The sequence below is a fragment of the Electrona antarctica genome (assembly GCF_951216825.1).
Source record: "Electrona antarctica genome assembly, chromosome: 21".
Lineage (NCBI taxonomy): Eukaryota > Metazoa > Chordata > Actinopteri > Myctophiformes > Myctophidae > Electrona > Electrona antarctica.
This window is the reverse complement of record NC_136802.1, coordinates 41,864,995-41,889,346: the sequence shown is the minus strand read 5'-3', so window position 1 is coordinate 41,889,346 and position 24,352 is coordinate 41,864,995. Positions and strand designations below refer to the sequence as shown.

Sequence of the window (24,352 nt, the reverse complement as noted above, 5' to 3'; positions counted from 1 at the left end):
TTTTCAAGCTGATGGTTAGTCTGAAGTCTGTGCATGCATTGGAGAGCTGATCCATGAGTGTTTGCAGCTGCTCTTGTGAGTGAGCTACCAGTGCAGCGTCATCTGCAAAGAGCATGTCCCTGATGAGGAATTTCCTGACTTTAGTCTTTGCCCTCATGCGTGAGAGGCTGAATAGCTTTCCATCTGATCTTGTATGGAGGTATATGCCATCAGTTGACTGTCCAAAAGCATGTTGCAGCATTACAGCAAAGTAGATGCCAAAAAGCGTTGGAGCAAGGACACAGCCCTGCTTCACACCACTGCGGATGTTGAAAGCATCCGAGGATGCTCCATCGAACTGGACAATGCCTCTCATATCTGTATGGAAAGACTGGATCAGCTTTAGGAGCTTTGGGGGGCATCCTATTTTGTTCAAGATCTTGAAGAGGCCATCACGACTTATCAGATCAAAGGCCTTGGTCAGGTCAACAAAAGCAACGTACAGAGGCATCCTCTGTTCCCTGCATTTCTCTTGCAGTTGGCGTAGAGAGAAGATCAATCGTGGATCGCTCGGACCTGAAGCCATACTGCGACTCGGGGTATATTCTCTCTGCAAGCTTCTGGAGCCTGTTCAGAACAACACGGGCGAAGAGCTTCCCCACTATGCTAAGCAGAGAGATACCTTATTGTTGCAGTCGCTTCTATCCCCTTTGTTCTTATAGAGGGTGATAATGCTGCAGTCCCGCATGTCTTGTGGTACAGCACTCTCCTCCCAACATTGGAGGAGAAGTTCATGCAAGTTGTTTAGCATGGGTCCCTTTGCACACTTGACAACTTCAGGTGGGATACCATCTAGGCCTGGAGCCTTTCCGGAAGGTAGGCGGTCGATGGCTTTGCTCAATTCCTCCAGGGATGGCATTTCATCCAACTCCTCCATGGTCGGCAGGCTCTTGATTGCCTCCACTGTAGAATCAGAGATGGTGCTCTCCCTGGAGTAAAGATCTGAATAATGTTCCACCCATCTCTCCATCTGCTTCCCTTTGTCTCTGATGATCTCTCCTGTTGGAGACTTAAGGGGTGCAGTTTTCTGCAGTGCAGGTCCGATAGCTGATTTTATGCCATCGTAAACCCCACGAATGTTGCCTGCGTCAGCTGCTGTTTGAATGTCTTCGCAGATCTGCAGAAAATAATCATTTGCACAGCGCCTAGCAGTTTTCTGGGCTATGCTCCTTGCTGTTCGTAAGGCTTGTAGTGAGGACCGGGTGGGGCATCGTTTGTATTTAAGCAAAGCAGCTCGCTTTACTTCCATCACAGGGCTGAGGTCGCTTGAGTGGGTCTCAAACCAGTCCTGAGACAAACGTTTCTTCCTTCCAAACACCTTCAGTGCTATGCTGTGCAGTTTATCCCTCAAGCAGCTCCATCTTTGCTGAGCACTTCCTTCTGGCTGCGTGGTGGTAAAGGCCTTTTCCAGCACCTTAGTGAACTCTTCCAAGTTATCGCTCTTCCGAGCTATCGCTAAACAATGTTAGGTTGCATTGCGGTCTACAGAGGAGGATACGGAAGCATGCGTGCGTGCGTGTGACTGAATACCGGATATAGGCTAGCCTAGTATTTTAGACAGGATGCATTGGTTAATATATGAATAGAAACCAAGATGATGTGGTGAATAATACTGAATAGTATGGTCAGAAAATAATGAACTGTTTACTGTTGTGCTTTACTATTACGTGTACTTTGGATTCTTTCTATGATTAATCAATAAGATCAGTTATTTTAAAGGCCTAATTTAAAGAGGAAACACTAAATAAATGTTTAGAAATAATCAAAATAAAAACAATCCATTCTGTTATATTTCTCTTTTAGCACCAGAGAGAAGAAGCTGCAGAGAAGAATCCGAATGAAACTGCAGCAACGGCAACGCCACAACCTAAAATAAGTGATGCCTTTGAACAACAGAGAGTCTATGATCCCAAGTCACGGGACGCCATAAGACTGAACAAGACCGTAGCACAGTATATCTGCATTGATAAGATCCCCATTTACACGGTTGAGAAACCTGGGTTTAAATATCTTCTTCGCCAGTTAGATTGTAGATTTTCCATTCCTTCACATACTTATTTAATGGCCACTGAAATCCCTGCCCTTTACAACGAGGTCAAATCTGAAGTTATGGACAGCTTTCAGAGCAATCCATTCTATGCCTGTACCACTGACCTATGGACCAGCAGGGCCAACTCCTGTTACATGGCAGTAACGCTCCAATTTATAACAGACTCCTGGGACATGCAGAGCTGGTGTTTGGGGCTGTTCTGGGATGCACTCTGATCACACAGGGGAGAACCTGAAGGAGGCACTGGAGGAGACGGTACGTGAAACATGGGAGCTGGACATGTCAAACATGACTGGCATCACTACTGATAATGCTTCAAACAATAAGAAGGCATTCATGGAGGACTTCACATGGGTCCCCTGTTTTGGGCACAACCTCCACCTCGCCGTTAACAAGGGCCTGAATATGGATCGTGTGCCTGCAGTACTGTCAAGACTCAGACAGACTGTGTCTGCATTCAGCAGGTCTCCAAAGATGCTTCGACAGTTGAAGGCAAAACAAAAGGAGGTGAGCTTGTAGATCAGCTATTTTCACCATTTTTGCCATTTATTTTATTTTACAATTTGGCCTATGTTTTACCAGTTTTAAGTGTATTAAAATGTGTTGATTGCTTTGCAGTGCAGTAATTTCTCTTCTTTCTCTTTTTCTTTTCTTAAAGGTGTTGGAGCTGGAGTTCCAGGACCACATGCTGATCTAACGAAGCCTGAAAATAAAAAGAAAAGGCACCTCATATCCAGGGACAACGACATTGAAGCTCTTGAGGTTGTGCAAGCGGTCCTTCCCCTATGTTGGAAGATATTCAATTGTTTGACCGTTAAGACAGGTGACGGCAGACTTACAATTCAAATGAAAGAAAAGATTGCAGGGGATCTCAGGCAAAGATATGAGGACGGGCTACTGAACACAGCCTCGTTCCTTGATCCACGCTCCAAGTCCAGTATTGTTACTTTAAGAGAGGAGGTAAAACAAACTCTTGCCAATTTACTGCAAACAGGAGCCCCAATTCCACTACCCCCATCTCCAGAGGCCCAGCAACCAGCAAAGAAAAAGAAAACGAGTCTGAAGGGAGCATACAGGGAGAAAAAAGAGTCATGATGAGGAGGTTGATGAGGGGGTTCCTGCTGCAGGCGCAGGACTCCAAAAAGAGTTCTCAATCTATGAAAAGATACCTGAACTCAATGCAGCAGAGGACCCACTCAAATGGTGGAGAAGACATGACCAAATGTTACCTCACCTTGCCCACTTTGCTAAGAAGTACTTATGCATCGCTGCTTCAAGTGTAGCTTCAGAGCGTGTAGAATCAGAATCAGAATCAGAATCAGAATCAGAATCAGTTTTATTGTCACATCACAGGTTTACAGGGTAAAGAAGTGGGTGAAATTCGTTTTTGTACATCGTTCCCATCGCAACGTTAATGGGAATGTATTCAGTACATCAGGGTTTATTTGCAGTCCAAGAAGGGCACGACTTACAGATTGACATGTTGGTGTTCCTAGCACAAACTATTTTGTTTTGAATTTTATTGAAAATGCATTAGATTGCATTGTTGCACAGTTGCACTGTTTTGTTTTGTTGCATTTATTTATTTATTTTCAATTGTCAAAAAGTGCCTTTTCAATATAACTGCTTGTCTGCTTCTATTACTTTAAATTACATTATTGCATTATTTTGCAGTTGCACATACTGTACTAGTGTACTGTTACTGTATAAGAAATAATAGAACTTCCAGACAGTTGATCATTTCAGGGTTCAGAGTTTGTACTTTGTTTGTAGTACTTCAAGTTTATATTGTGTACTATACCTCAGTTGCACTTAAGTTGTTACTTGAATAGACAAGATGAGAATATATTGTACTGTATTTGCTTTGATTTTTACTTGAACTTTTATGCCTTTTGAATGTGTTACACGGTACCACTAGTATCTCAGGCTTTTCAACAAGTGTTGAACTGTTAAACAAGTGAACATTGTTTTCATTGTTGATTGTTGTAATGTTCATATTCTATATTTCTTTAATAGGTATGACAATGCATAAGATTGCACAGCTTTTATAAAAGCACTACCTCAAGTTCTGTATTTTTCTTGAAATAAAAATATTATTTTGCACTAAAATCGCCATGGTTGCGTGGTATCGAAAATGGTATCGAAATATCAATACTTTTCAGAATATCGTATCGAAGTGTAAGATCCAGTATCGTGACAACACTAATATGTCACGATACTAATATATATACACTATATATGTATATGTATGTATATGTATATGTATATGTATATGTATATATATATATATATATATATATATATATATATATATATTCCAAAAAGTCTAAGAAGTAGTGGAAATAGCAGATCTAGATGTGCATAAATAAATGAAGGTTAATTGATTGAAACATTTTTCTTGGCATCTGTAGGTCCAGCAGTCTGGACAGAAGACTGAAGAAAGAGTCTGGACGGTAAGACGACTGTCAGTTTATATTAGAAACACATCAGAAGTTCATAAACCAGTAACTTTACATTTATAATCCATTAAGTTTGCATTATAAACCAGGACGTCTACTTTATAAATAAGGAAGATTATATTACCAGTAAGACGCTTGAGGGCGAGAAGAGACCTCGAGGTCGCGTGCACGAATCCGCCTGGGTGACGGCAGACTGCTGGGCAAGCGCTGGCGCTTTGGCATGGGGGGTCAGATCAACATATGGAATGAATTCTGTACTAGCCATATATGGACTGTGTTTTGAGTGTACAGGTTTTGATGAGGTCAGATCAACATATGGAATGTCAGAACAGGTCAGCTCCATATATGGAGATCTAAGGGTGGCAGCGGAGGCAGTGTCTTGAGTTTACAGGGTTTGATGAGGGCCCAGGTTGGGCAATGCCTTAATGTTTCGGGCCTGTTGAGTTTTCGCCGGCTGCCGGGCGCGGCTGAATTAATAACGTTGGGGCAGGCCCGTCTAGGCCCGTCTAGTGTTTAAATGGATAGACATCGAAGAGGAAGGGTGGTTGGAGAAGGATCAACATATGGAATGTCAGAACAGGTTCTGACATACAGGTATATCCTTATATGGAGATCTAAGGGTTTGAGGTTTGAGGTCAGATGTAGAGTTGCTGGCCAATATTGATGACATCAGGGATCTGTGGGCTTAATTGCGACTGTTCAGATTTATAGCTATCCACGATTTAACTTGCTAAGTTGATAGCATCATGGTCCATAGCTACGCCTACTGAAAGGCCACAACTGCACAAAAGAGTATGTCTTTACTCAAACTGTCTAAATAATATAACCCAAGTGTCTTTTATACTTTTATTGTCGTTTAACAAACATACATTTAAACACATGAACTAATTATCTAGGATTGGTTTAAGGGTTAGTTTTAACCCAGTTTAGGTTAGACGTTAGTTAGGTTCGTTTAGTTTCGTTTAGTGGTTCGTTTAGTGGTTCGTTTAGTGGTTCGTTTAGTGGTTCGTTTAGTGGTTCGTTTAGGTAAAAAACCTGTACAGATGAAACAGAGATATACATAGCATTCGTCAATTACAGGCAGGTTACAACACATGGATAACACATTATTCATTGATTATTAATAGTTTGCATTATGTATCAATAATTACCATTGGTCTAATGTGAGTTGTTGTTCATCATGTCCATGTGGTTACATGAGGTGTGGATTCTTCGTAGTTGGTTTGAATCTGACTGCTAGAGCCCCACGCAGGGTTTATAAAATCTCTGTTCAGTGGAGCCCGCCCTGTGGGCGGTTCCGTACCAACCTGGCATCATTGGCTGCTGGCACATTGTAACAGCCTTTCTATTGGTTGAAAGACCAGGAAGTATTACAACTGACATGTGCTTTGGCCGGCTAGTAGAACTGGCTCTGGTTACACAACTGCTGTTTGCTGATTTCAGCTATTCACCGGCAGTTTGCCCTTATCAGCTCCCCCGTTGTGTGTGAGGCCTATTTGAGGAAGTTTCTCCGGCTTGCTTCATTATGGCAGTCCTTTGTCTGACTACTCCAAGTCTATACATTCAATCCATACATTACTGCTACATTACAATAATTAGACATTCAATGGATAATTACACTGAGGAGTTTTAGTAGACAAATATTGGTACATACAATAGTTACAAGCACTGACATTCTCTTAGAGGGAGACGGAGGTGTCACATTTCACACCTTCCTGTTAACTTGCTTTGCCAGCAGTAATGGTGACCTCTTGTCGAGTCAACTCTGGGATAGTACCTTCATTATTGAACAATACCAATATCATGGATATTTCCACAGCGACAGCAAGTCGCTTTTACTATGATATCAGGGACCTGGGCACCATATATGGGGGCTTTCCCCATGTATGGGGATTTTGAGTGATACACTGACTGACTGACAGGAAATGCACAATTGCATAGTAAATGTGACCTGCCGTCGCAATAAGCCATGCCGTTTATTGAAGTTTACATTAGAAGTTTGTATTATAAACCATGAAGTTTACATTTAGGACCAGGAAGGTCTTTCATTAGAAGCGATACATTTACAAGCCAGGAAAGTTGAAATCAGTCAGTTTACATTTAAACGTCATCTGCCGTTAGTATCTGTACTATACATATGTATTTTGGTCTAAAATGTTGTTACAGAAAGTCCAAGTTGTCTGTCACAGGTGCTCAGATTATGCCCAAATTTGGTCATGCCTCAAGTTACTCGATCAGAGAGATCATTGTTTGCACACTGTTCCATCAGTTCCACAGTCTGACATCTCTGAGGCTGGAGGAGGAGGTGGAGCCTGCTCCCCAGGTGTTCCCTGGACTCCAGGTGAGGCTGCAGGGGGCGGTGCCTGATCCCCAGGTGTTCCCTGGACTCCAGGTGAGGCTGCAGGGGGTGGGGCCTGATCCCCAGATGTTCCCGGGACTCCAGCAGGAGGTCGGAGGTCAGGGGTTCAGGGACCAACCTCAGATGGACAGCCCAGAATTAACCAGAGGCCACCCTGTCACCAGGCAACACAAGGTAGGCACCTGGAACACTCTTAGAATCAAATTGCAGCTTCTCTGTTTCTGTAAAAATAGGGAACAACCAGGAACCTCAGGGGCGCGGTGGCACAGTCGGTAGCGCTGTCGGTCAAAAGAAGCGGCTTGGACGCTCATGCATTGAAATAAGTCCGTTGCTCTCCCCAGGTTGGCAGAGCTATAGTGTAGCGCCCAGGATTACATAATATTGACTATTGACACTGGGTGGGAAAATTGGTTGCAACAATTGGGGGATAATTATATAAGTTAAAAAAGAACAACCTGGAATATTGAAGATAAATTATTATAAAATCATATCTTTGCATATTTACTCCATATTTTAACTTTTTGTGGGGGGGGTTTTCTCGTAAATTAACGCCCTATGTGATCATGTCACACACAAGCATCAAACTATAGCAGATCTGCAAGCTCAAAATGCGTTTCGAATTTGTAGATCTGCTGCTTTTGATGCCTTTGAATTTCGGACACGTGAGCTTTAGATGTCATAGAATAGATCTTAGACCATAGATCTTAGGTCAGATATCATAATTCATCTGTTGTGTGTGTGTGTGTGTGTGTGTGTGTGTGTGTGTGTGTGTGTGTGTGTGTGTGTGTGTGTGTCAGACGGTCCAGCCAGTGGTCAGTGGGTGTCCAGGCGGTTGGACTCATTACAGGAGACATTGCTACCTGCAGGGTCCAGGAGTGGCCACTTGGGGCAGCGCTCAGCGGGCCTGTTCACTGCTGTAAGCAAACACGCTTCATAACCCCACTTTCATATCTGGACCACCAGAGTGCAGTGTTTTACCTTCTGACCAGGCTGAGCCAGACCTTTAACACATGACTGAAGTAAGGCCAGCTATACCACACAAGCTGACTTAAGGTCAAAAAGACTTCATTGGCTACTGTCTTTTTTTTTATATTCAAAATCTACAAAGTAACTAGTAACTCAAGTTTTCAAATAGTGAGTAAGGGAGTAAAAGTATAATATTTGCCTCTGAAATGTAGTGGAGTATAACATCTGACGTACTCAACAAATACCTCAAAACTGTACTTAGTTACTTTCCACCACTGCTGTCATACTATACTATAGTATACTATAGTATAGTACTAAATATACTGAATATACTAGTATGTTCACTGCACTTCATGTTTCACAGCATGTCAATGCTGTTTGGCCACTCAGAATAGCCAAATGGCATTGATCACGCCTCCAGGTCTTAAGTTAAGTAATAAGACCTGGTACTTAAGACACGCATAATACTGCCCTATGAGTCCCAACTACTAGTACAAGTGGTTCTCAAATGTTTTATTTGTAAGGACCCCCTTAACTCTGAGAGGGTACCAATGGAACCACATTGACCCGTAAATTAGTCAATTTGGTTCCATTTGTACACTCTCAGAGTAGAGTAGTAGAGTTACAGAACTGTCATGGTCCTAAGTAGGCCAACTACTCTTAACCCATTTTGACCTGAGATCAGATTCTAAAAATGTCTGTTTGAAAATTACATTTTTTTTAAAAAGCTATGTGTCTATGTCAGTCGTTCTTCGATTTTTCAAAAATAGCAGACCTACAAGCTCGTAGCGTGCCACTCGGTGGCATGCTATGAGCTTGTAGATCTGCTATTTTCCAATAGCTAAAGCATAGCATAATGCTAACACCAAAAGGGGTTCCCACCCAAAATGGGTTTTAAATGTGTTTCTGGTAATATTATTGTCCGCTCATTTTGTATGTCCGTGGCAACAAACAAAATGAAATCACAATCACAAGCCAGCCCTGGTACTGTAACGTTACTGTGTTGTGTCCTGGTACTGTAACGTTACTGTGTTGTGTCCTGGTACTGTGACGTTACTGTGTTGTGTCTTGGTACTGTAACGTTACTGTGTTGTGTCCTGGTACTGTGACGTTACTGTGTTGTGTCCTGGTACTGTAACGTTACTGTGTTGTGTCCTGGTACTGTGACGTTACTGTGTTGTGTCTTGGTACTGTAACGTTACTGTGTTGTGCCCTGGTACTGTAACGTTACTGTGTTGTGTCCTGGTACTGTAACGTTACTGTGTTGTGCCCTGGTACTGTAACGTTACTGTGTTGTGTCCTGGTACTGTAACGTTACTGTGTTGTGTCCTGGTACTGTAACGTTACTGTGTTGTGTCCTGGTACTGTAACGTTACTGTGTTGTGTCCTGGTACTGTAACGTTACTGTGTTGTGTCCTGGTACTGTAACGTTACTTTGTTGTGTCCTGGTACTGTGACGTTACTGTGTTGTGTCCTGGTACTGTAACGTTACTGTGTTGTGTCCTGGTACTGTAACGTTACTGTGTTGTGCCCTGGTACTGTAACGTTACTGTGTTGTGCCCTGGTACTGTAACGTTACTTTGTTGTGTCCTGGTACTGTGACGTTACTGTGTTGTGTCCTGGTACTGTAACGTTACTGTGTTGTGTCTTGCAGATCAGACAGTAACCTGGTCAGTGTGCATTCTACCAGAGACGTGACCTGGATGTGGAAGTTTGTAGGAAAGAAACCCTTCTGGATCGGTGAGAAACCCCTTCACTGCAGTGTGGTTTTTGGAAGCAATTTTCGATTTTTCTTTAGTCATAGGGCTCTATTTATGTCCACGCTAAACCCGGGTGCATGTGTTTGGTCCGACTAGTCATTGGTCCGAAACACGACAACCCACCTCAAACCCTAACCTAACCATAACCGCAAGCACGGGAGCAGACGCTAGTCCGAGGTGCGGACGCATGTCGAACCAATGCTCCGTCGGACCATAGTATGCCTCCCGCTAAACCCCTTACTACTTTACCCTTTTTTACTATTTTGAAAAACATTTTTGATTAGTTAAAATAGCCAATCTACAAGCTACAGTTCAACTATTCAAGGAATATTTTCAAAATAGTAAAAAAAGGCAACGTAGTTTAGGGATAAGGGGTTTAGCATGGACAGAAATATAGCCCATAATCTTTGGAATGAAACTTAATTTAGGTTTTGTCATATTTTAGTCACCTGGAATGTATTAGTGTTAGTCTGTGTAAGTTTTAGTCAACTAAATGTCATAAGATTTTAGTCGACTAAATCTGCAGTTAATTTAGTCGACTAAAGTTTATTTTGGTGGGCCTTGATGCCGTCGTAATGTATTTGATCATGCAACCAAGTGTAAAATGACTTATACTGGACCACTAGTCCCTTCCTAACATTTTAGTCTAGTTTGTATTTGTTGACAAAATTGTCAATATATTTAGTCTTAGTTTTAGTCATCATAGCTTAGTTTTTATTTAGTTTTCGTTTTCTGATTGTCCTTAGCTGATTGATTGATTGATTGAATATTGAATTTACAGTATGTAGAATGGGTGCATTTCAAATGAAAGCACAAGCCAATACAAAAACTGCTACAAGGATGAAAACAGAAAGAGCACTTGTTTTTGTCACATTTAAATACGTACAAATATACACGTCTATGAAGAAAAATAAATAAATCATCATTGTATAGAGTAAAAACGGGGAAAACATGTACAGTAAGGAAAACTTATTTACAGGGGCCAGTTTCGAATCGCAGCCGTCCGCAGGTGCTCTTTGAAGGAGTCTAGGGATTCACATGTCTTAATCGCCGTTGGTGGGGCGTTCCACATTTTAGTGTCATATAGGAGCAAAATGAATGTAACGCCTCTCTTCTCCACGGGGGTTCCCAGGGCTGTCTGGAGGTCCAGGACATTGGGTCTGGTCAGACGGACGTCCACTGACCTTCTCCCAGCTCCAACAGCCTGCTCCAGATGTCAGGACCTCCTCCTCCTCCTGTGTGCTGGTTCAAAACCCTCGAACATGGAGCCCCAAGAGCTGCTCCGCTGAGGCCGAACATCCATACGTCTGCTCAGCGGCACCTCACACTCACTGAGCACACATGCATGCACGCGCGTGTCGTATCTGATAGACACGAAACCATACAAAAATACTGTACAGAGACACTTAACCAAAAAGCTGGAGAGCAAGAGAATTGTGACGGCACGACAGAGCAGATTAGATGTTCCTTGATGTTTATTTCGACAACACAGCATACAGCAAAGCATGGCATAGGCTCCTCCAGCCTCACGGCCTCGGATCGACTGACAATTTGACATAGAAATCAACTTGCTTAAGTACAGTTTTACACATAGCTCCAGACAGCTGGCCACTGGCCACCCCCCTAGATAGGTAGAGACCCTTTGAACCATTTACCCTTTGAACAACTGTCTCAGATACAACACATGTAAATGTACTTTGGGTGTGTCACAGGAACTCAGACTCAAACCATCGACACCCCTGTCCTTGAATATCAAAGACAGGCCTTGCAGACGAAATGACTTGCACAATTAAGCCAGCCAGCTAGTCTGACCAACTGAATAAACAGGATCACCATATGCTATGCCCAAGAACATGAGATATTGTAAGAATTATTGTTTCCAGATTCCACACAACCCCCCTCGACAGACAACAAACGTCTGTCGCAAAAGAAATATGGAACCATAATTCTCTCCTATCCCCCTCGATCCTCAGCTTAACAATACATTCGAGACACCAGAATAACAGCATTACAGTACAGAATTTCCCCAACATGGTTTTCAAACACAGACATTCAAGATTAAGCAACTCGACATAAATGATTTCATTACAGAAGTTACATCATTAGGAGGATAATTTCCGTCGTTACTCAAATCTAGGATAACATGTTTAAGCACACCAGATCACATGAACTCTCTTTGGAGTTTCACAGGACCAAAATCACACCAATATCACATGAACCTCTCTTTTGGAGATTCACAGGACCAATAACACACCAAATCACATGAACCCCTCTTTTTGGAGATTCACATGAAAAAATAAGGAAGAACACGTTACCCCAGAAGCCAACAGAAATTTAACCCCTCACTAATAACTTCCATCCCGTAATTTAAATCACTTTTCTGACAAATAAATAATCCCAAACAGTGAATAATGGTAAAATGATTAGTAGAAACGCGACACAATTTGTAATCAGAAAGAAGGAATGTGTCTCCCCTCCGATATGAACAAAGGAAATTCTTCTGTATGCCGCTTCTTCTAGTTACCTTGAAAGTTCGCTTCAGCCGCACGGACCAAGTTGAGAAAATGTTCACCGCTGTTTTCGCTGAAAGTTCTCATAACCACCTCCCCCCTCCCAGCTCTGAAACATCATCAGAGATGGGAAAAGCCGAACATCTTCATCACAGACCCCACACGAGAAGGTCTGCGAAGGCCCTCAGCTTGTGCTGTCAGTCGGCCTGGAAAGTGGAAACCGCCACCGCCACGCCAAGCGTCGCGTCGGGATGAGTGATCTCCTCTCCCCCGGGAACGCTGGTGTCCCCGCCGCGCTGCGCTGCTTTGCTCCTCTGCTCCTCTGCTCGCCGTCCACCCGTCCGCCGGCTGGAAAGTGACGCAGGTCGTCGCTGCGCAACACTCCTCATCGCGGTGGTCCGTCGTCATCATCGCCGCTGGAACACGTCGTCTCCGTTCACAAAAACTCGCTGATTAGACTGAATAAAAAAGCCCTGGCTCTGTTTCACCTGACGTGAAAAACACGACACCATGACGGGTTTCTAAGGCACCATCTGTCGTATCTGATAGACACGAAACCATACAAAAATACTGTACAGAGACACTTAACCAAAAAGCTGGAGAGCAAGAGAATTGTGACGGCACGACAGAGCAGATTAGATGTTCCTTGATGTTTATTTCGACAACACAGCATACAGCAAAGCATGGCATAGGCTCCTCCAGCCTCACGGCCTCGGATCGACTGACAATTTGACATAGAAATCAACTTGCTTAAGTACAGTTTTACAATACACATAGCTCCAGACAGCTGGCCACTGGCCACCCCCCTAGATAGGTAGAGACCCTTTGAACCATTTACCCTTTGAACAACTGTCTCAGATACAACACATGTAAATGTCCTTTGGGTGTGTCACAGGAACTCAGACTCAAACCATCGACACCCCTGTCCTTGAATATCAAAGACAGGCCTTGCAGACAAAATGACTTGCACAATTAAGCCAGCCAGCTAGTCTGACCAACTGAATAAACAGGATCACCATATGCTATGCCCAAGAACATGAGATATTGTAAGAATTATTGTTTCCAGATTCCACACACGCGCACGCACACACGCACGCACGCACGCACGCACAAGCACACAGCTTTGAATATAGTTTTATTTGTATTTTTTAAGCAAACATTTTTAACTCAAATCTTTGCATCTTGGCGGTCCCTGGAACAATATATTTTGAGATGGGACTCCGGCGGTCTGCGGCCAAATAGGCCTACATATAATTTTGGGGGTCCTTAACATGAAGAAGTTTTAAGAACAACATTTTTTTTGAAGACATTTGTAGAATCTGCCTCAGGTCTGAAAGGGTTAAAGGACATTGTGTTTGTACTCTCCTTGAGTATTTAGCTTTCGTTGTTTTATTAAGCTCATAGCTTTCTCTCTGGAAACATTTTAGCTACAGTATATGGTTTGGTCACTAAATATGCTCCTCCATTGTATCTGCTCCTCCATTATATTATGTTCCCTTTTGGCCACTTGTATGTTGTATGTTTAAAACACTGTTTCCCAAAATGTTCGGGACCGTTTTTATTATGTGTGGCCAATTAGGCCTACATCTGGCCACAAAATATACTCAATGTGAAGGGGGATACTGTGTGTCGTAGGCTCAATATGTCAGTTTGTCACCTCTCCCATCCTCTTCAGCCACTTGTTCGAATGCCCCTGCCCCCCTTACAAAAATAGCTAAAATCTTTCAAACTAAAGAAAGCAAGTGAAGAAAAAATGAACTCTCATCTTTTACTTTCTCTAATTTTATAAACGTACATCTAAAACATTCCACAAACATTTTAAGAAGTTGTGGAAATAGCAGATCTACAAGCTCGTAACATGTCACAAGTTTGCCGAGTTGTGAGCTTATTGATCTGCTATTTTCATTGTGTGGGTCTTTTGGGTCTGATGATGAAAACTGCGGGAACGACTGATTTAAAAGTGAATAACCTATATCTTAGATATTTATAAGAACATGTAAATGTTTTTTCTCTCTAACCACTGCCCTGCAAACATGATATTGGATGTCATAACAGTTTTTTACTCTGTAGTTTTATTCAATGTTTTTGATCGTAATAAAGTGTTGCAGAAATGTGCAACTGATTGTATGTACAGTATAGTATGTGAATTGGTTATTGTTTTATAGTGAAAACATGAATTAATTAGTGTTTAATTAATTCAAGTAGTTATGGATTCACATACATCCTGTTTGATAATTGATAATGACATCATGTGTTGTTGGCAGTTGGATGGGAATGAAAACCTCCATTGCACAACCCAGCCAGAAAAAGAAAATCACACCTGTGTGAAGTGAGTGGTGCAACTCTGTGTGGGGGTCCCCGTAAGTTCCAGACCCACATGAACGCGCCCAGGGTGCCGGCCCGGTTCCGGCGAGCCGCCCCGCATCCGAAACGGTTGAGAAATGACGGAGTTTCCCTGTGGGGATCCCCAGGGTGTCCCTCTACTGTACTGTATGTCACTGTACTGTACTGTCTGTCACCCCCGAAATCATCATATATTCAGTTAATGTGTGTGTGTGTGTGTGTGTGTGTGTGTGTGTGTGTGTGTGTGTGTGTGTGTGTGTGTGTGTGTGTGTGTGTGTGTGTGTGTGTGTGTGTTAGGCTGCGCAACAGTGACACTTGGTTGTGATAACCAACCAAGCACAGTGTTCGTGCTCGGACAGACCCATCCAGCCAGCCAGCCAGGGACGGACACACAAAGCTCCGTAATGGAGTGGTTGCACCACTCAAAATATATACAAATAATTGGCTACTCTAAATAAAGTGACTATCATCATCCTCATCGTCTTCCACCAGACGCGAATGCAGTGTGTAAAAACGGAATCAGTCACAAGATCATACAACTTTAATTTGTTTGTATATTTTTTTGTTTTCTGTGTTTTATTCCCCATATCTATATAAAGTTTACCCTGTGGTGAGTCAACATGGTATCTCCCACTGACGTTTAAGTTTTAATGTCCCCTAAGTCATTCTTTGGACGTGCAACTTCCTGGTTTGTGTACCCGGGCTCCCTGAGGATTAAGGGGAATACCTTTTACGCAGAGCCTCGGTTTCGATGGGCGCTTTTGGGACGCTTGTTTTACAGCGGGTGCATGCTTTCCAACATACCATTGGTCCGAACGACAACCTACCTCAAACCCTAACCTAACCATAACCGCAAGCACGGGGCAGCGCATCCCTCACCAACCTTAATCCGGTTGTTTTAACGGACCCCTCACCAACCTCAATCCGGTCACCTGTAAAACAAGCTCCCCCTCAGTGACCATCGACTCCCGGGCGCTGCGAAAAAGGTCATCCCGAGGATTAAGACACAATGGCATTTGTGGCGAAGAGATTGGTAATAAGAAAAAAGATAGTTTTGTACATGAGAGTTTAAGAGTGTCCTTACAGCAGTTGTCGACTATTGACATACAAGCTAAATTTGATATGGTTTTGCAGACTACAAAAGACGGAAAGTTACACTCCAAACTTTTAGCCCTGGGTCGGCTGCTAGACGAGCTGTTGCTCCCCGACAACTTCAAGAGCAAGCCGCATGGATGGCTGGACTACGAGTATGCGTTTGAACTGTTTATGATGAATTTGGTTCCGTGACGTTCTGATGGACCACGACTATGGCATACCTGTGGCTTAATTGTTCAAGCGGCATTCTGGTGGTCTGGGGCTAAATGATAGCACAGCTTCCATACCCAGCATCCTCCTCTATAAAGCTCAACAGGACGAGAATCGTGACCAAACAGAGCAGCAGGAAGACCTCAACGCAGACCTCGTTCATTGTGCCCTCGACTCTATGGTCAACAAATATTCAATTAAATTAGCCTTTATTGTCTCCGAGGAGAAATTTGTATTGGGCACCAAGAGACAGTGTTGTACATTACATAAATACATACATACATACATACATACATACATACATACATACATACATACATACATACATACATACATACACACAGTTCATAGTACAACAAATACAGTTCATAGTACAAAATAATAATTATCCTACCCACACTGTGCAAATATATCAAGGTTCAAGTATTGCAGTATTGCACTCTCCCATCATAAGGTCTTCCCCGTTCCCCCCAGTAGTTAGTTATCTGTTATTGATTGCTTTGATTGACAGTGGAACAAAAGAGAATTTATATCTGTTGAGCTTACAGTATGGTGATCTGTACCGTCTGCCAGACGGCATCAACTCATATTCCTTATGGAGGATGTGGTTCGGGTATCGGGTGACCAATATGATTGGTCGGTAGCAACGATGCTGCTTTGTGCTGGGAAGTCTCGTTCAGAGCAGTACCAGCTTGGCATGGACCCTGACGGAGCTAAAAAGCTGCTGACAAGCTTCGAAGAGAGGCTATACTGGCATGAGAGAACACTAGAAGTGAAGCAAAATGCCTAGTTGAGCAGCGGCTTACGGAACGCTCTGAAAGTTTGCAGGCCTGGATTGACGAAGCAATGGAACAACTTGGTCGCGTTGCTGGGAAATGGCCCCCAGAATGTGTACTCCACGCTTAAATAGAGGTTCTGATGATGATGATGAAATTACGCACGGCTGTCTCCAGTCAAGTTATTTCTACAATCAGTACCAGATTTAAGGCACTGATTATGTGTGTTGGTTTGTTCAGAAGAGGATGGCGTCTTTCAATGAAAATTTGATTTATTTAGCAAGCCTGTGCCCCATTCTGTATGTAAAAAAACATCCGTTTTATTATGACTCTGTAAAACGCGACTCCACATATCGGGATATTGGTCTCCGTGGTACACCCTGAACTTTGTCACCAGCACACCAAAGGCACTCTCCACAACATGCCGTGCACGGACAGGCGGTAGTTGTAGATGCTGTGCGAGTCCGTGCGGAGCGACTGCGCGTGAATGGGCGAAGCAGGTTCTGGCGCAGAGGGAAAGCCAAATCCGCCACAAACGCGTACGGAAGTGGCCCCAGGTGCTCAGCATTTTGGAGCGGGGCATCATCGGGAAGGTCCAGTGTACCCCCCGTCAGAGCCCGACCAAAATGAGACACTGAAAGGACTCCACCGTCACTGCCACCCCCATACGCACATATGTCCACCACACGGAACAAGCCAAGAGCATCCACCACAGCCAGCAGGACAATTGAAAAGTGGCCTTTGTAATTGTGGAAGAGCGATCCTGACCTGCTGGGTTCCTTGATAGCAATGTGTTTGCCATCTATGGCACCCACACAGTGAGGAAAGTGCCACTTCTCACAAAATACATTGGATATAGCTTTCCAATCATCCTTCTTTGGCACAGGCATTGTTCCGCCGAGTATGGTGTTCGGCGTTTGGTTCCTATTAATAAATATGCACTGTATAACTTGCCAATAGTTTTCAGTTTCCACTAAGGTGAGAGAAGTGAAATGGGATAGTGTTTCCCATAAAATGGAGCAAGCCAGAAGCTTCCTAGGCCGAGGAAGAAATGCCACATGAACATTTTCAAGTCAGCCTCATGGTGGCGCTATAACTGGCAGAAAAGTGTTTTTACCTCTAACTGCACGGATCTGTGGATAACTTTGTATGCCAACTCCCTAGAGGCCAAGGAAAAACCTTTGCCTGGAATTTTTCACATCTGCTATTTATAGCGCCACCAGGAGGCCGACATATGTAAAACACATTTTATAATATTACTCCTTCAGATTTTATCCAAATTTCACGTAAATCGGTACACATGCTCTCCATAGTCATGTGATCAAGACGGGTTTGTTTGATTTCTCATAATCCACCCTCATTGGCTACGATTGGCTTCTAAACTTTTCAGGAGTAGCCCGCTTTGTACCCGTTTTGTACAAATCGCCACAACTACTCAACGCAGCGTCCGATTGTGGTGAAACTGTGCATGCATATTCCCACTAGGCTTTGGAAGAAATGCCACTTGACGGTTTTCAAATCAGCCTCATGGTGGCGCTACAACAGGCCAAGCCACGTCACACACGCATGTACGCACGCGCACACACACGTTTATATAGCTCCTAAACATTTTGCCAAACATCACACTCACACTCCTATCCTCCTGGTGGAGACATGTGCCCAGAAGGGCACTTTTTCTAGTTTTAAATATATTTCGGTTTATGCACAATGCATCTGTAATATATGATAGTTTAATTTTTTTTATTGTATTACAGAAGCAAATGGGCCTGTCCACGACAGTCAAATGTTTGGATTAGGATCTGTATGCGAATACAACTGCTTTTAAAGTGGTGGTTCTCAAGGGAGAAGTGTGTTTACTTTCAAACTGTGTTAATATAGGCTATATTAACACATTTTGTAATGATGCTACATCAGAATCACCTGAACCCCTTTAACCCTATATCGGCTATTCAAAAAGAGGTGATCTACAACTAAGCTCACAAAGCATTGCTTTGTGACAAGGCTTGTAGATTTTTGTAACATTTAAACAACACAAATCTTGAAGTTCCAAACACATCTTTACACATGGGGATACTCGGCACAAATTCATATTAATGTGTGATCCATGACATAACCGCTGCTTTAACATTAACAATAATTATATAAAAAGCCAGTTGAACAGCCGAGCTACACCAGGCTTTTCGAAGCGTGCGTACTGTATGTTGCGCGCGTACAGCTCGTTTGGAAAGATCCAATTGAGATCAGTGATAGCAGCTGCACCAGGGTGACCAGGCGCACGGATACGCGAGCCCCGCACACTTTAAAATAGCCCTAACTTTAAAATAGGACTGGATCTAAAAATGCGTGTGTGCGTATACGTTACACACACACGCGCTTTGAAAGGCATGGTGTAGCTCGGACGGAACAGCTATGGAAAGGGTTTGGTCAATAGCCTATGTACTAATCACATATTACATGATCTGATCTTTCATCCTCTCATCTATTTACATTCCTGTTGCTATTGTGATTTCCAGTTTATCAACCTGGCATTCCTTGCTGCACATCTTAGCTGATTGGTGAGTTTGCTAGCTAGCGATTCATTTACTAGGTGGGTAAGCAACGTAAAGGTCATAACATAGTTACTGTAGTTACCGTAAACAGATGGCAAGACGTTCGGCCGGAGGAATAGCCTCCCTGAAGAACTTGTCTTGCTTCTGTATCTCTGGGGTCACTTTTGCTAGCAGGAAATCAAACTGTAGGATAGACAACCTGAATTCCTGGTGGAACCGACTTTCATTCCTCCGTAGCTCCCAATAAAGGTGGTGACCGTCCTCAAGCTGTTTCCAAACTTGGAATATGGGATCTACCCATACCCTCCTTCTTCTCCGGGGCACAATCTCCCCGGCGGCTCTCTCCTCCTCCGCCACGCAAACTCTCTCCTGCTCCTCCTCCCTCATTCTCCTCAATCTCCTGGCCACAAGCACTCTCTCCCGCTTCTCCCTCTCCCTCTTTCTCCTCGCCACCAACAACGCCAGGACAAGAGCCCTCTTTCTCCAGCTCAATACCATTTTGTGTCACCACGCACCAACAAAAAATGGCTACCAGCACAACTCCACAAACAAACTACACGCAGATAAACGTGGGTCTGTTGTCATTCCGCTCTAGCGCACCGCCCACTTCCCGCAAAGCCTTGTGGGAAATGGATGCATCTGGGGAGGGATTTCCATGACACTCACAACATTCATACATCTAGCATGCATCAATGTTGTATGCTAGATCGAAAGGTGTGAGTGAAGCCCTAGGCCTCACTCACACCTTTTGATTTGTTTACATCTTGCCCCAATGCATTTCCAATGGAAGTCACATGGTTTGACACAACATTTGTGTTGTGCGGCTTTCGGCTGTGTTTCGACTGCCCCCCACCCCCTCATACAACACAAATGTTGTGTCAAACCATGTGACTCCCATTGGAAATTAATTGCGAGCTTGCATCAGTCAATAAGTCTCATGCATCAGCCATACATCAATCTGTTGTAAAGGTGTGAGTCAGGCCTAAGGCTTCACTCACACCTATACATAGGTCCTATAAACACAAGGATCATTTATGCAGCGATTATTTCGCATTAATTCTTCAAGCAAACCATAGAAGTTTAAAGTAGAACATTACGCATGCATGCACTAGGCTACAGCGATAACAGCAGGCATGTTGCAATTCCTTTAATGAAAACCTATATAATAAGATTGGCACTGCCACAGTAGACTTGAGGGAAACCAAACCATATGCATTTTTGGCTGTATCAACCTACATGAATGAGGGAAACCAAATTAATATCGTGTGTGTGCATGTGTCGCTCTATCTTTCGTGTGCAGACAGGCACGCACATATGACACCATATTAGGCTACTAGCTGTATGTCTAAGTCTTCTTTACGATGGCCGGCTGCGCTGTGTAGAAAAATAATGAAATCCACAGTATCAGGATTGAATCTATTTCTAGGTGCTTCAAGCTGAGCTGAATTGCGCGCTCACTAGATGTGCTTGATGCTGGAACACACAGCACCTCTCTAGCCAGCATGGAAAGGAGTGGGAATGTAAAACGCTGATCCCCCCCAGAACTCGAGGAGGGTATCATCCTGACATAAAGCTAGGCCTTTTGATACTTGTTTAAAATTGTTTACGACAGACAGCTTATTTTGTTTATTTTATATATTTCTCAGAGACAGAGCTGCGTTTAAGATTGTTTATCATTTAAGATTGGGGTTCAGTGTCTGCTTGTAGCGTACTAGCTGTAGTTGTGGTTTACTAACTGTTGTAGTGTACTCACTGTAGTTTGTAGTATACTTTAGTGTCCTAAATGCTATCTAATAAGCCCCTGTATATATCTCAACTAGAAGTTTAGTTAGTTGTAGCATTGTAGTTGATAGCCGCACCTGAATTGACAGGATGTGTCAGCGTGGGAGAGCTGAGACACAGGACTCGCACTGGATGAATGGTCGGGTTAGGTGTAGGGCACCAGATGCTTGAACCTAGATGCATCCCATATGTAAATGTGCTTTGATGTTTTGTACGGTTGGGTGGTAAAAGGATATAGCCCTCAGCCTTTAACCGTATAACACAAGATGTTCCGCTACTAAAACTGATTGGAGGAAGTGTTTCCTCTGTCAAACAGATACGAAAGAGGAGTTGAAGTCTCCCCGTATTTCAGGCAATACACCTGTTGCCCATCATGTTAGACTCATGCAGATTGGATGATGGAGGTGGCAGTGAGGATACATTGAGGCAAAACAGTACAAAGTATCACCAAAATTGTCGGGCAAATGTTTAGCAACTGAAACTCCAGCGTTCCACTAAGAGAGCAGCTGAAATTCAGAATGATCCTGGTGAAGGACACGCACAAATTCAAAGAGTGCAGTGCAGCGGATGTGATCTCCCCCCCATCGAAGCCCTGTATGACGATCGTTGTGTCAGCAAAGCTCGTGGAATTATGTAATAGCTGCATCTTGCAAACTGGTGGCCATATTGGAATTCAATTCCAACACCATTGAGTTATTACAGTCAGAATACATTAATTTTGATGTTTGGATCATTAACACATTTAAATTCTACTTACCATTTTGAAAGGCGGCCATCTTGAAAAATGGTGACCATTTTGTTTTTTCAAGTGGACAACATACTTTTCTGATAGAGTAGGTTCTGAAGCACTTGTGTGCCAAATGTGGTGCTTGTATCATCAAGTGAACGATTCTTATGATATATTGACTTAATCTGCTCCACTACTACTTCAGCCCTATATATGTGGCACCAGCTAAAAACACCAAAGCACTAAAAAAATATATACTTTTTATTTACCAATACAATACAAGTGATAATAATTATAATAAAGTGCAGAGGTGCTTAGCTTAAAAACTCAATCAGCCGACCACGCCACCTTTTTAAGAGGTCTGGTTCTCTATTAAAATAATACAAATATAAAAACAAGGCAACACAGGTTCGTGGACAACTTAAAATATAAAAGGCAAAAACTTAAAAGAGAGACAAGATTAAACATGAACAAATACTTTTATTACACTAAAATAAACAATAACTCTTAAAATGTCCTCTTACCAAACATGTGCAAATATGGCAAACGGGGGGGGGGGGGGGGGGGGGGATCAGTCCATGAGGAATCTAATCTTCATGCGCTTCTTTCTTCTTGGTTCACTGTGAATATACAAGGAACAAGCCGCCAGTACATCTGTTCACAGTAACTTAACTTAAATGATAGTTACACAGGTGGAGTACGTTGCCAAATACCAGAGAACGTTACTTGCAACAAGCCCAGACAAATGTCGGGGCGCTGCTGTGGTCGGGGGTCTGGTATTGGGTTCTGCCGTCTCTCTGTTCCGTCCATCACCCGTTTGTCTCCCATTGCACGTGTGGCGGGGTGGTATTGATTAAGGTAGCCAACTACGCCACCTGGGGAATTGCACCCCAGGAATATTAGACTAATACTGAACACCCGGAGCACGTAATGACTCCCCAACACAGATTCAGTAACAATAAAGGCAAGGCAGAAACGTGTGTAACCAATATACAAAACAACTTTATTAAATAATTGGTCAGCAATATATATAATTAATTAAAACATGGCATAGCAAGAAGACATTTCATTTATCAATAAGACAAATATGCAAATATAGCAATATCCAACAACAGGGTTAAAGTGCAAGTGACTATAAAGTGCCTAGAGCTAGGGATATCACACCACTACAAGCCAGTACTGGGGGGAGGAGGGGAGCTGGGCAGGCTCACCGGTCCAGGGTGGTGGCAATACACAAACAAAACACAACACAGCAACTCAAAATAAACCACAAAGGAAAAGTAAACTAAGGGAAAAGGGGCATTACCACCACCACTGGACGGCCGTCAGCTGCTCCAGCGTAGCTTATCCCCAGCACCGGACCTATAAGGAGGATAAATATATATATCAGCACTTCACAGTGGGAGGTATTCTACAATGACAATATTCTCTTCAGCCGGTCGTATCTTTATCACAATGGTATATATATATATATAGTATAAGATATAAATATAAGTGCATATATATATATATATGATATCATACACAATATACTTATATATACCTATATACGCCCAGACACTGCATGAATACAATATAATAGAGGAATAGAATTAAACGAGAAGGGTTACAATGAACCAGGCCCAGACTCAGGCGAGCAGCAATCCAAACACTGGGACCATTCGTGGCTGTGTGATTGTTCTCAGACTCGGTGGCTCATGAGAATGGGTGGAATGGTAATATCAGCAAAGCAGCAGGTGTGGTGCTGGCCCTGAAACGCAAACGGCCGTATTAAGATACTACTTAACTACTATAGTTCGCTGAGGCAAGAACAGAGAGGCGCACAATGGGACTCACCAGCTGTAATGAGGCCAAGGCGTACTGCCGTTGTGCTTCACCGCAGCGGTAGCCAGGTAGATAAAGAGGAACTGTAAACAACAAAAGCCTGTTTATATTCCTCTGGCATCAACGACACGAAATTAATATATATAGAGAAGGAGAACCACCAATAACGTACCGGGGTGGCGTTGTGCCAGTTCACCACACAGAACTCCAGAAGGAGATGTTCACTGTGTAGCCCCGAGGCTAGAAACAAAACAAGCGGTCACAGTCACGTTCAACTTCTAAGGCAGGCGCTAGAATACACAGCAATGTGGAGAAACGTACCTTCACAGATGTGTCAACTAAGCGCGCTGTTCCCCGACAGAACAGCCGCTTCAGAATGACCGCCTCAACTGAAGAGGAATGTCTCCCGATCGTAGAGAGCGTTCCAAACAGAGCGGAGGAGAGACAGACAGCTAATGCACACGGAAGATGTGCCGTCTTATAAATGCCACAAATCAATCCATTAAGCAGTGGGCGGAGGACGGGCCGTGACAGCGTGGGAACGCTCACGCCCATCCTGCCACACACGCATCCACTGTCAGGCAGGCCTAGAGGAAGCCGAAAGGAAAAAAATACTTTCCTGTGCCTTTTTTGCAAACTGTTAAATAAAGTATTCAATCAATGATACACAAGTTTTGTTCAGTTTTAAACTCCCCTCACCGTGTCATATTGGTCAACATATCCATCTGGCCGAATGACCTGGGTGCGGGCATACTCAATCTGGTCAGTTATTTGGACTCTTCGGTCGGTCCACTCTCTATGACCCCAAGCGATGTAAGTCCCATCGAGTGCATCATAACTTTTCCAGTCGTCCAGATCGCGGACAAGAACATTCACACCCCATTTGGAATATGCCATGTCTGG

At 43.3% G+C, this 24,352-nt stretch overlaps 1 protein-coding gene across 1 annotated transcript in view; it reads left to right on the top strand.

Annotated features, from left to right (window-relative positions):
- Window positions 1-10,968, top strand: part of LOC306914399 (FRAS1-related extracellular matrix protein 1-like) — a gene marked incomplete at its 3' end in the record, with an annotated part of 115,728 nt that extends 104,760 nt beyond the window's left edge. The window contains exons 36-40 of the mRNA XM_079491393.1: window positions 4,501-4,542; window positions 6,818-7,081; window positions 7,705-7,823; window positions 9,528-9,613; window positions 10,766-10,968. Of these exons, the coding sequence (XP_079347519.1) occupies window positions 4,501-4,542; window positions 6,818-7,081; window positions 7,705-7,823; window positions 9,528-9,613; window positions 10,766-10,968 (714 nt within the window). The remainder of the gene's footprint in view (window positions 1-4,500; window positions 4,543-6,817; window positions 7,082-7,704; window positions 7,824-9,527; window positions 9,614-10,765) is intronic.
- Window positions 10,969-24,352: the final 13,384 nt, after the last annotated feature.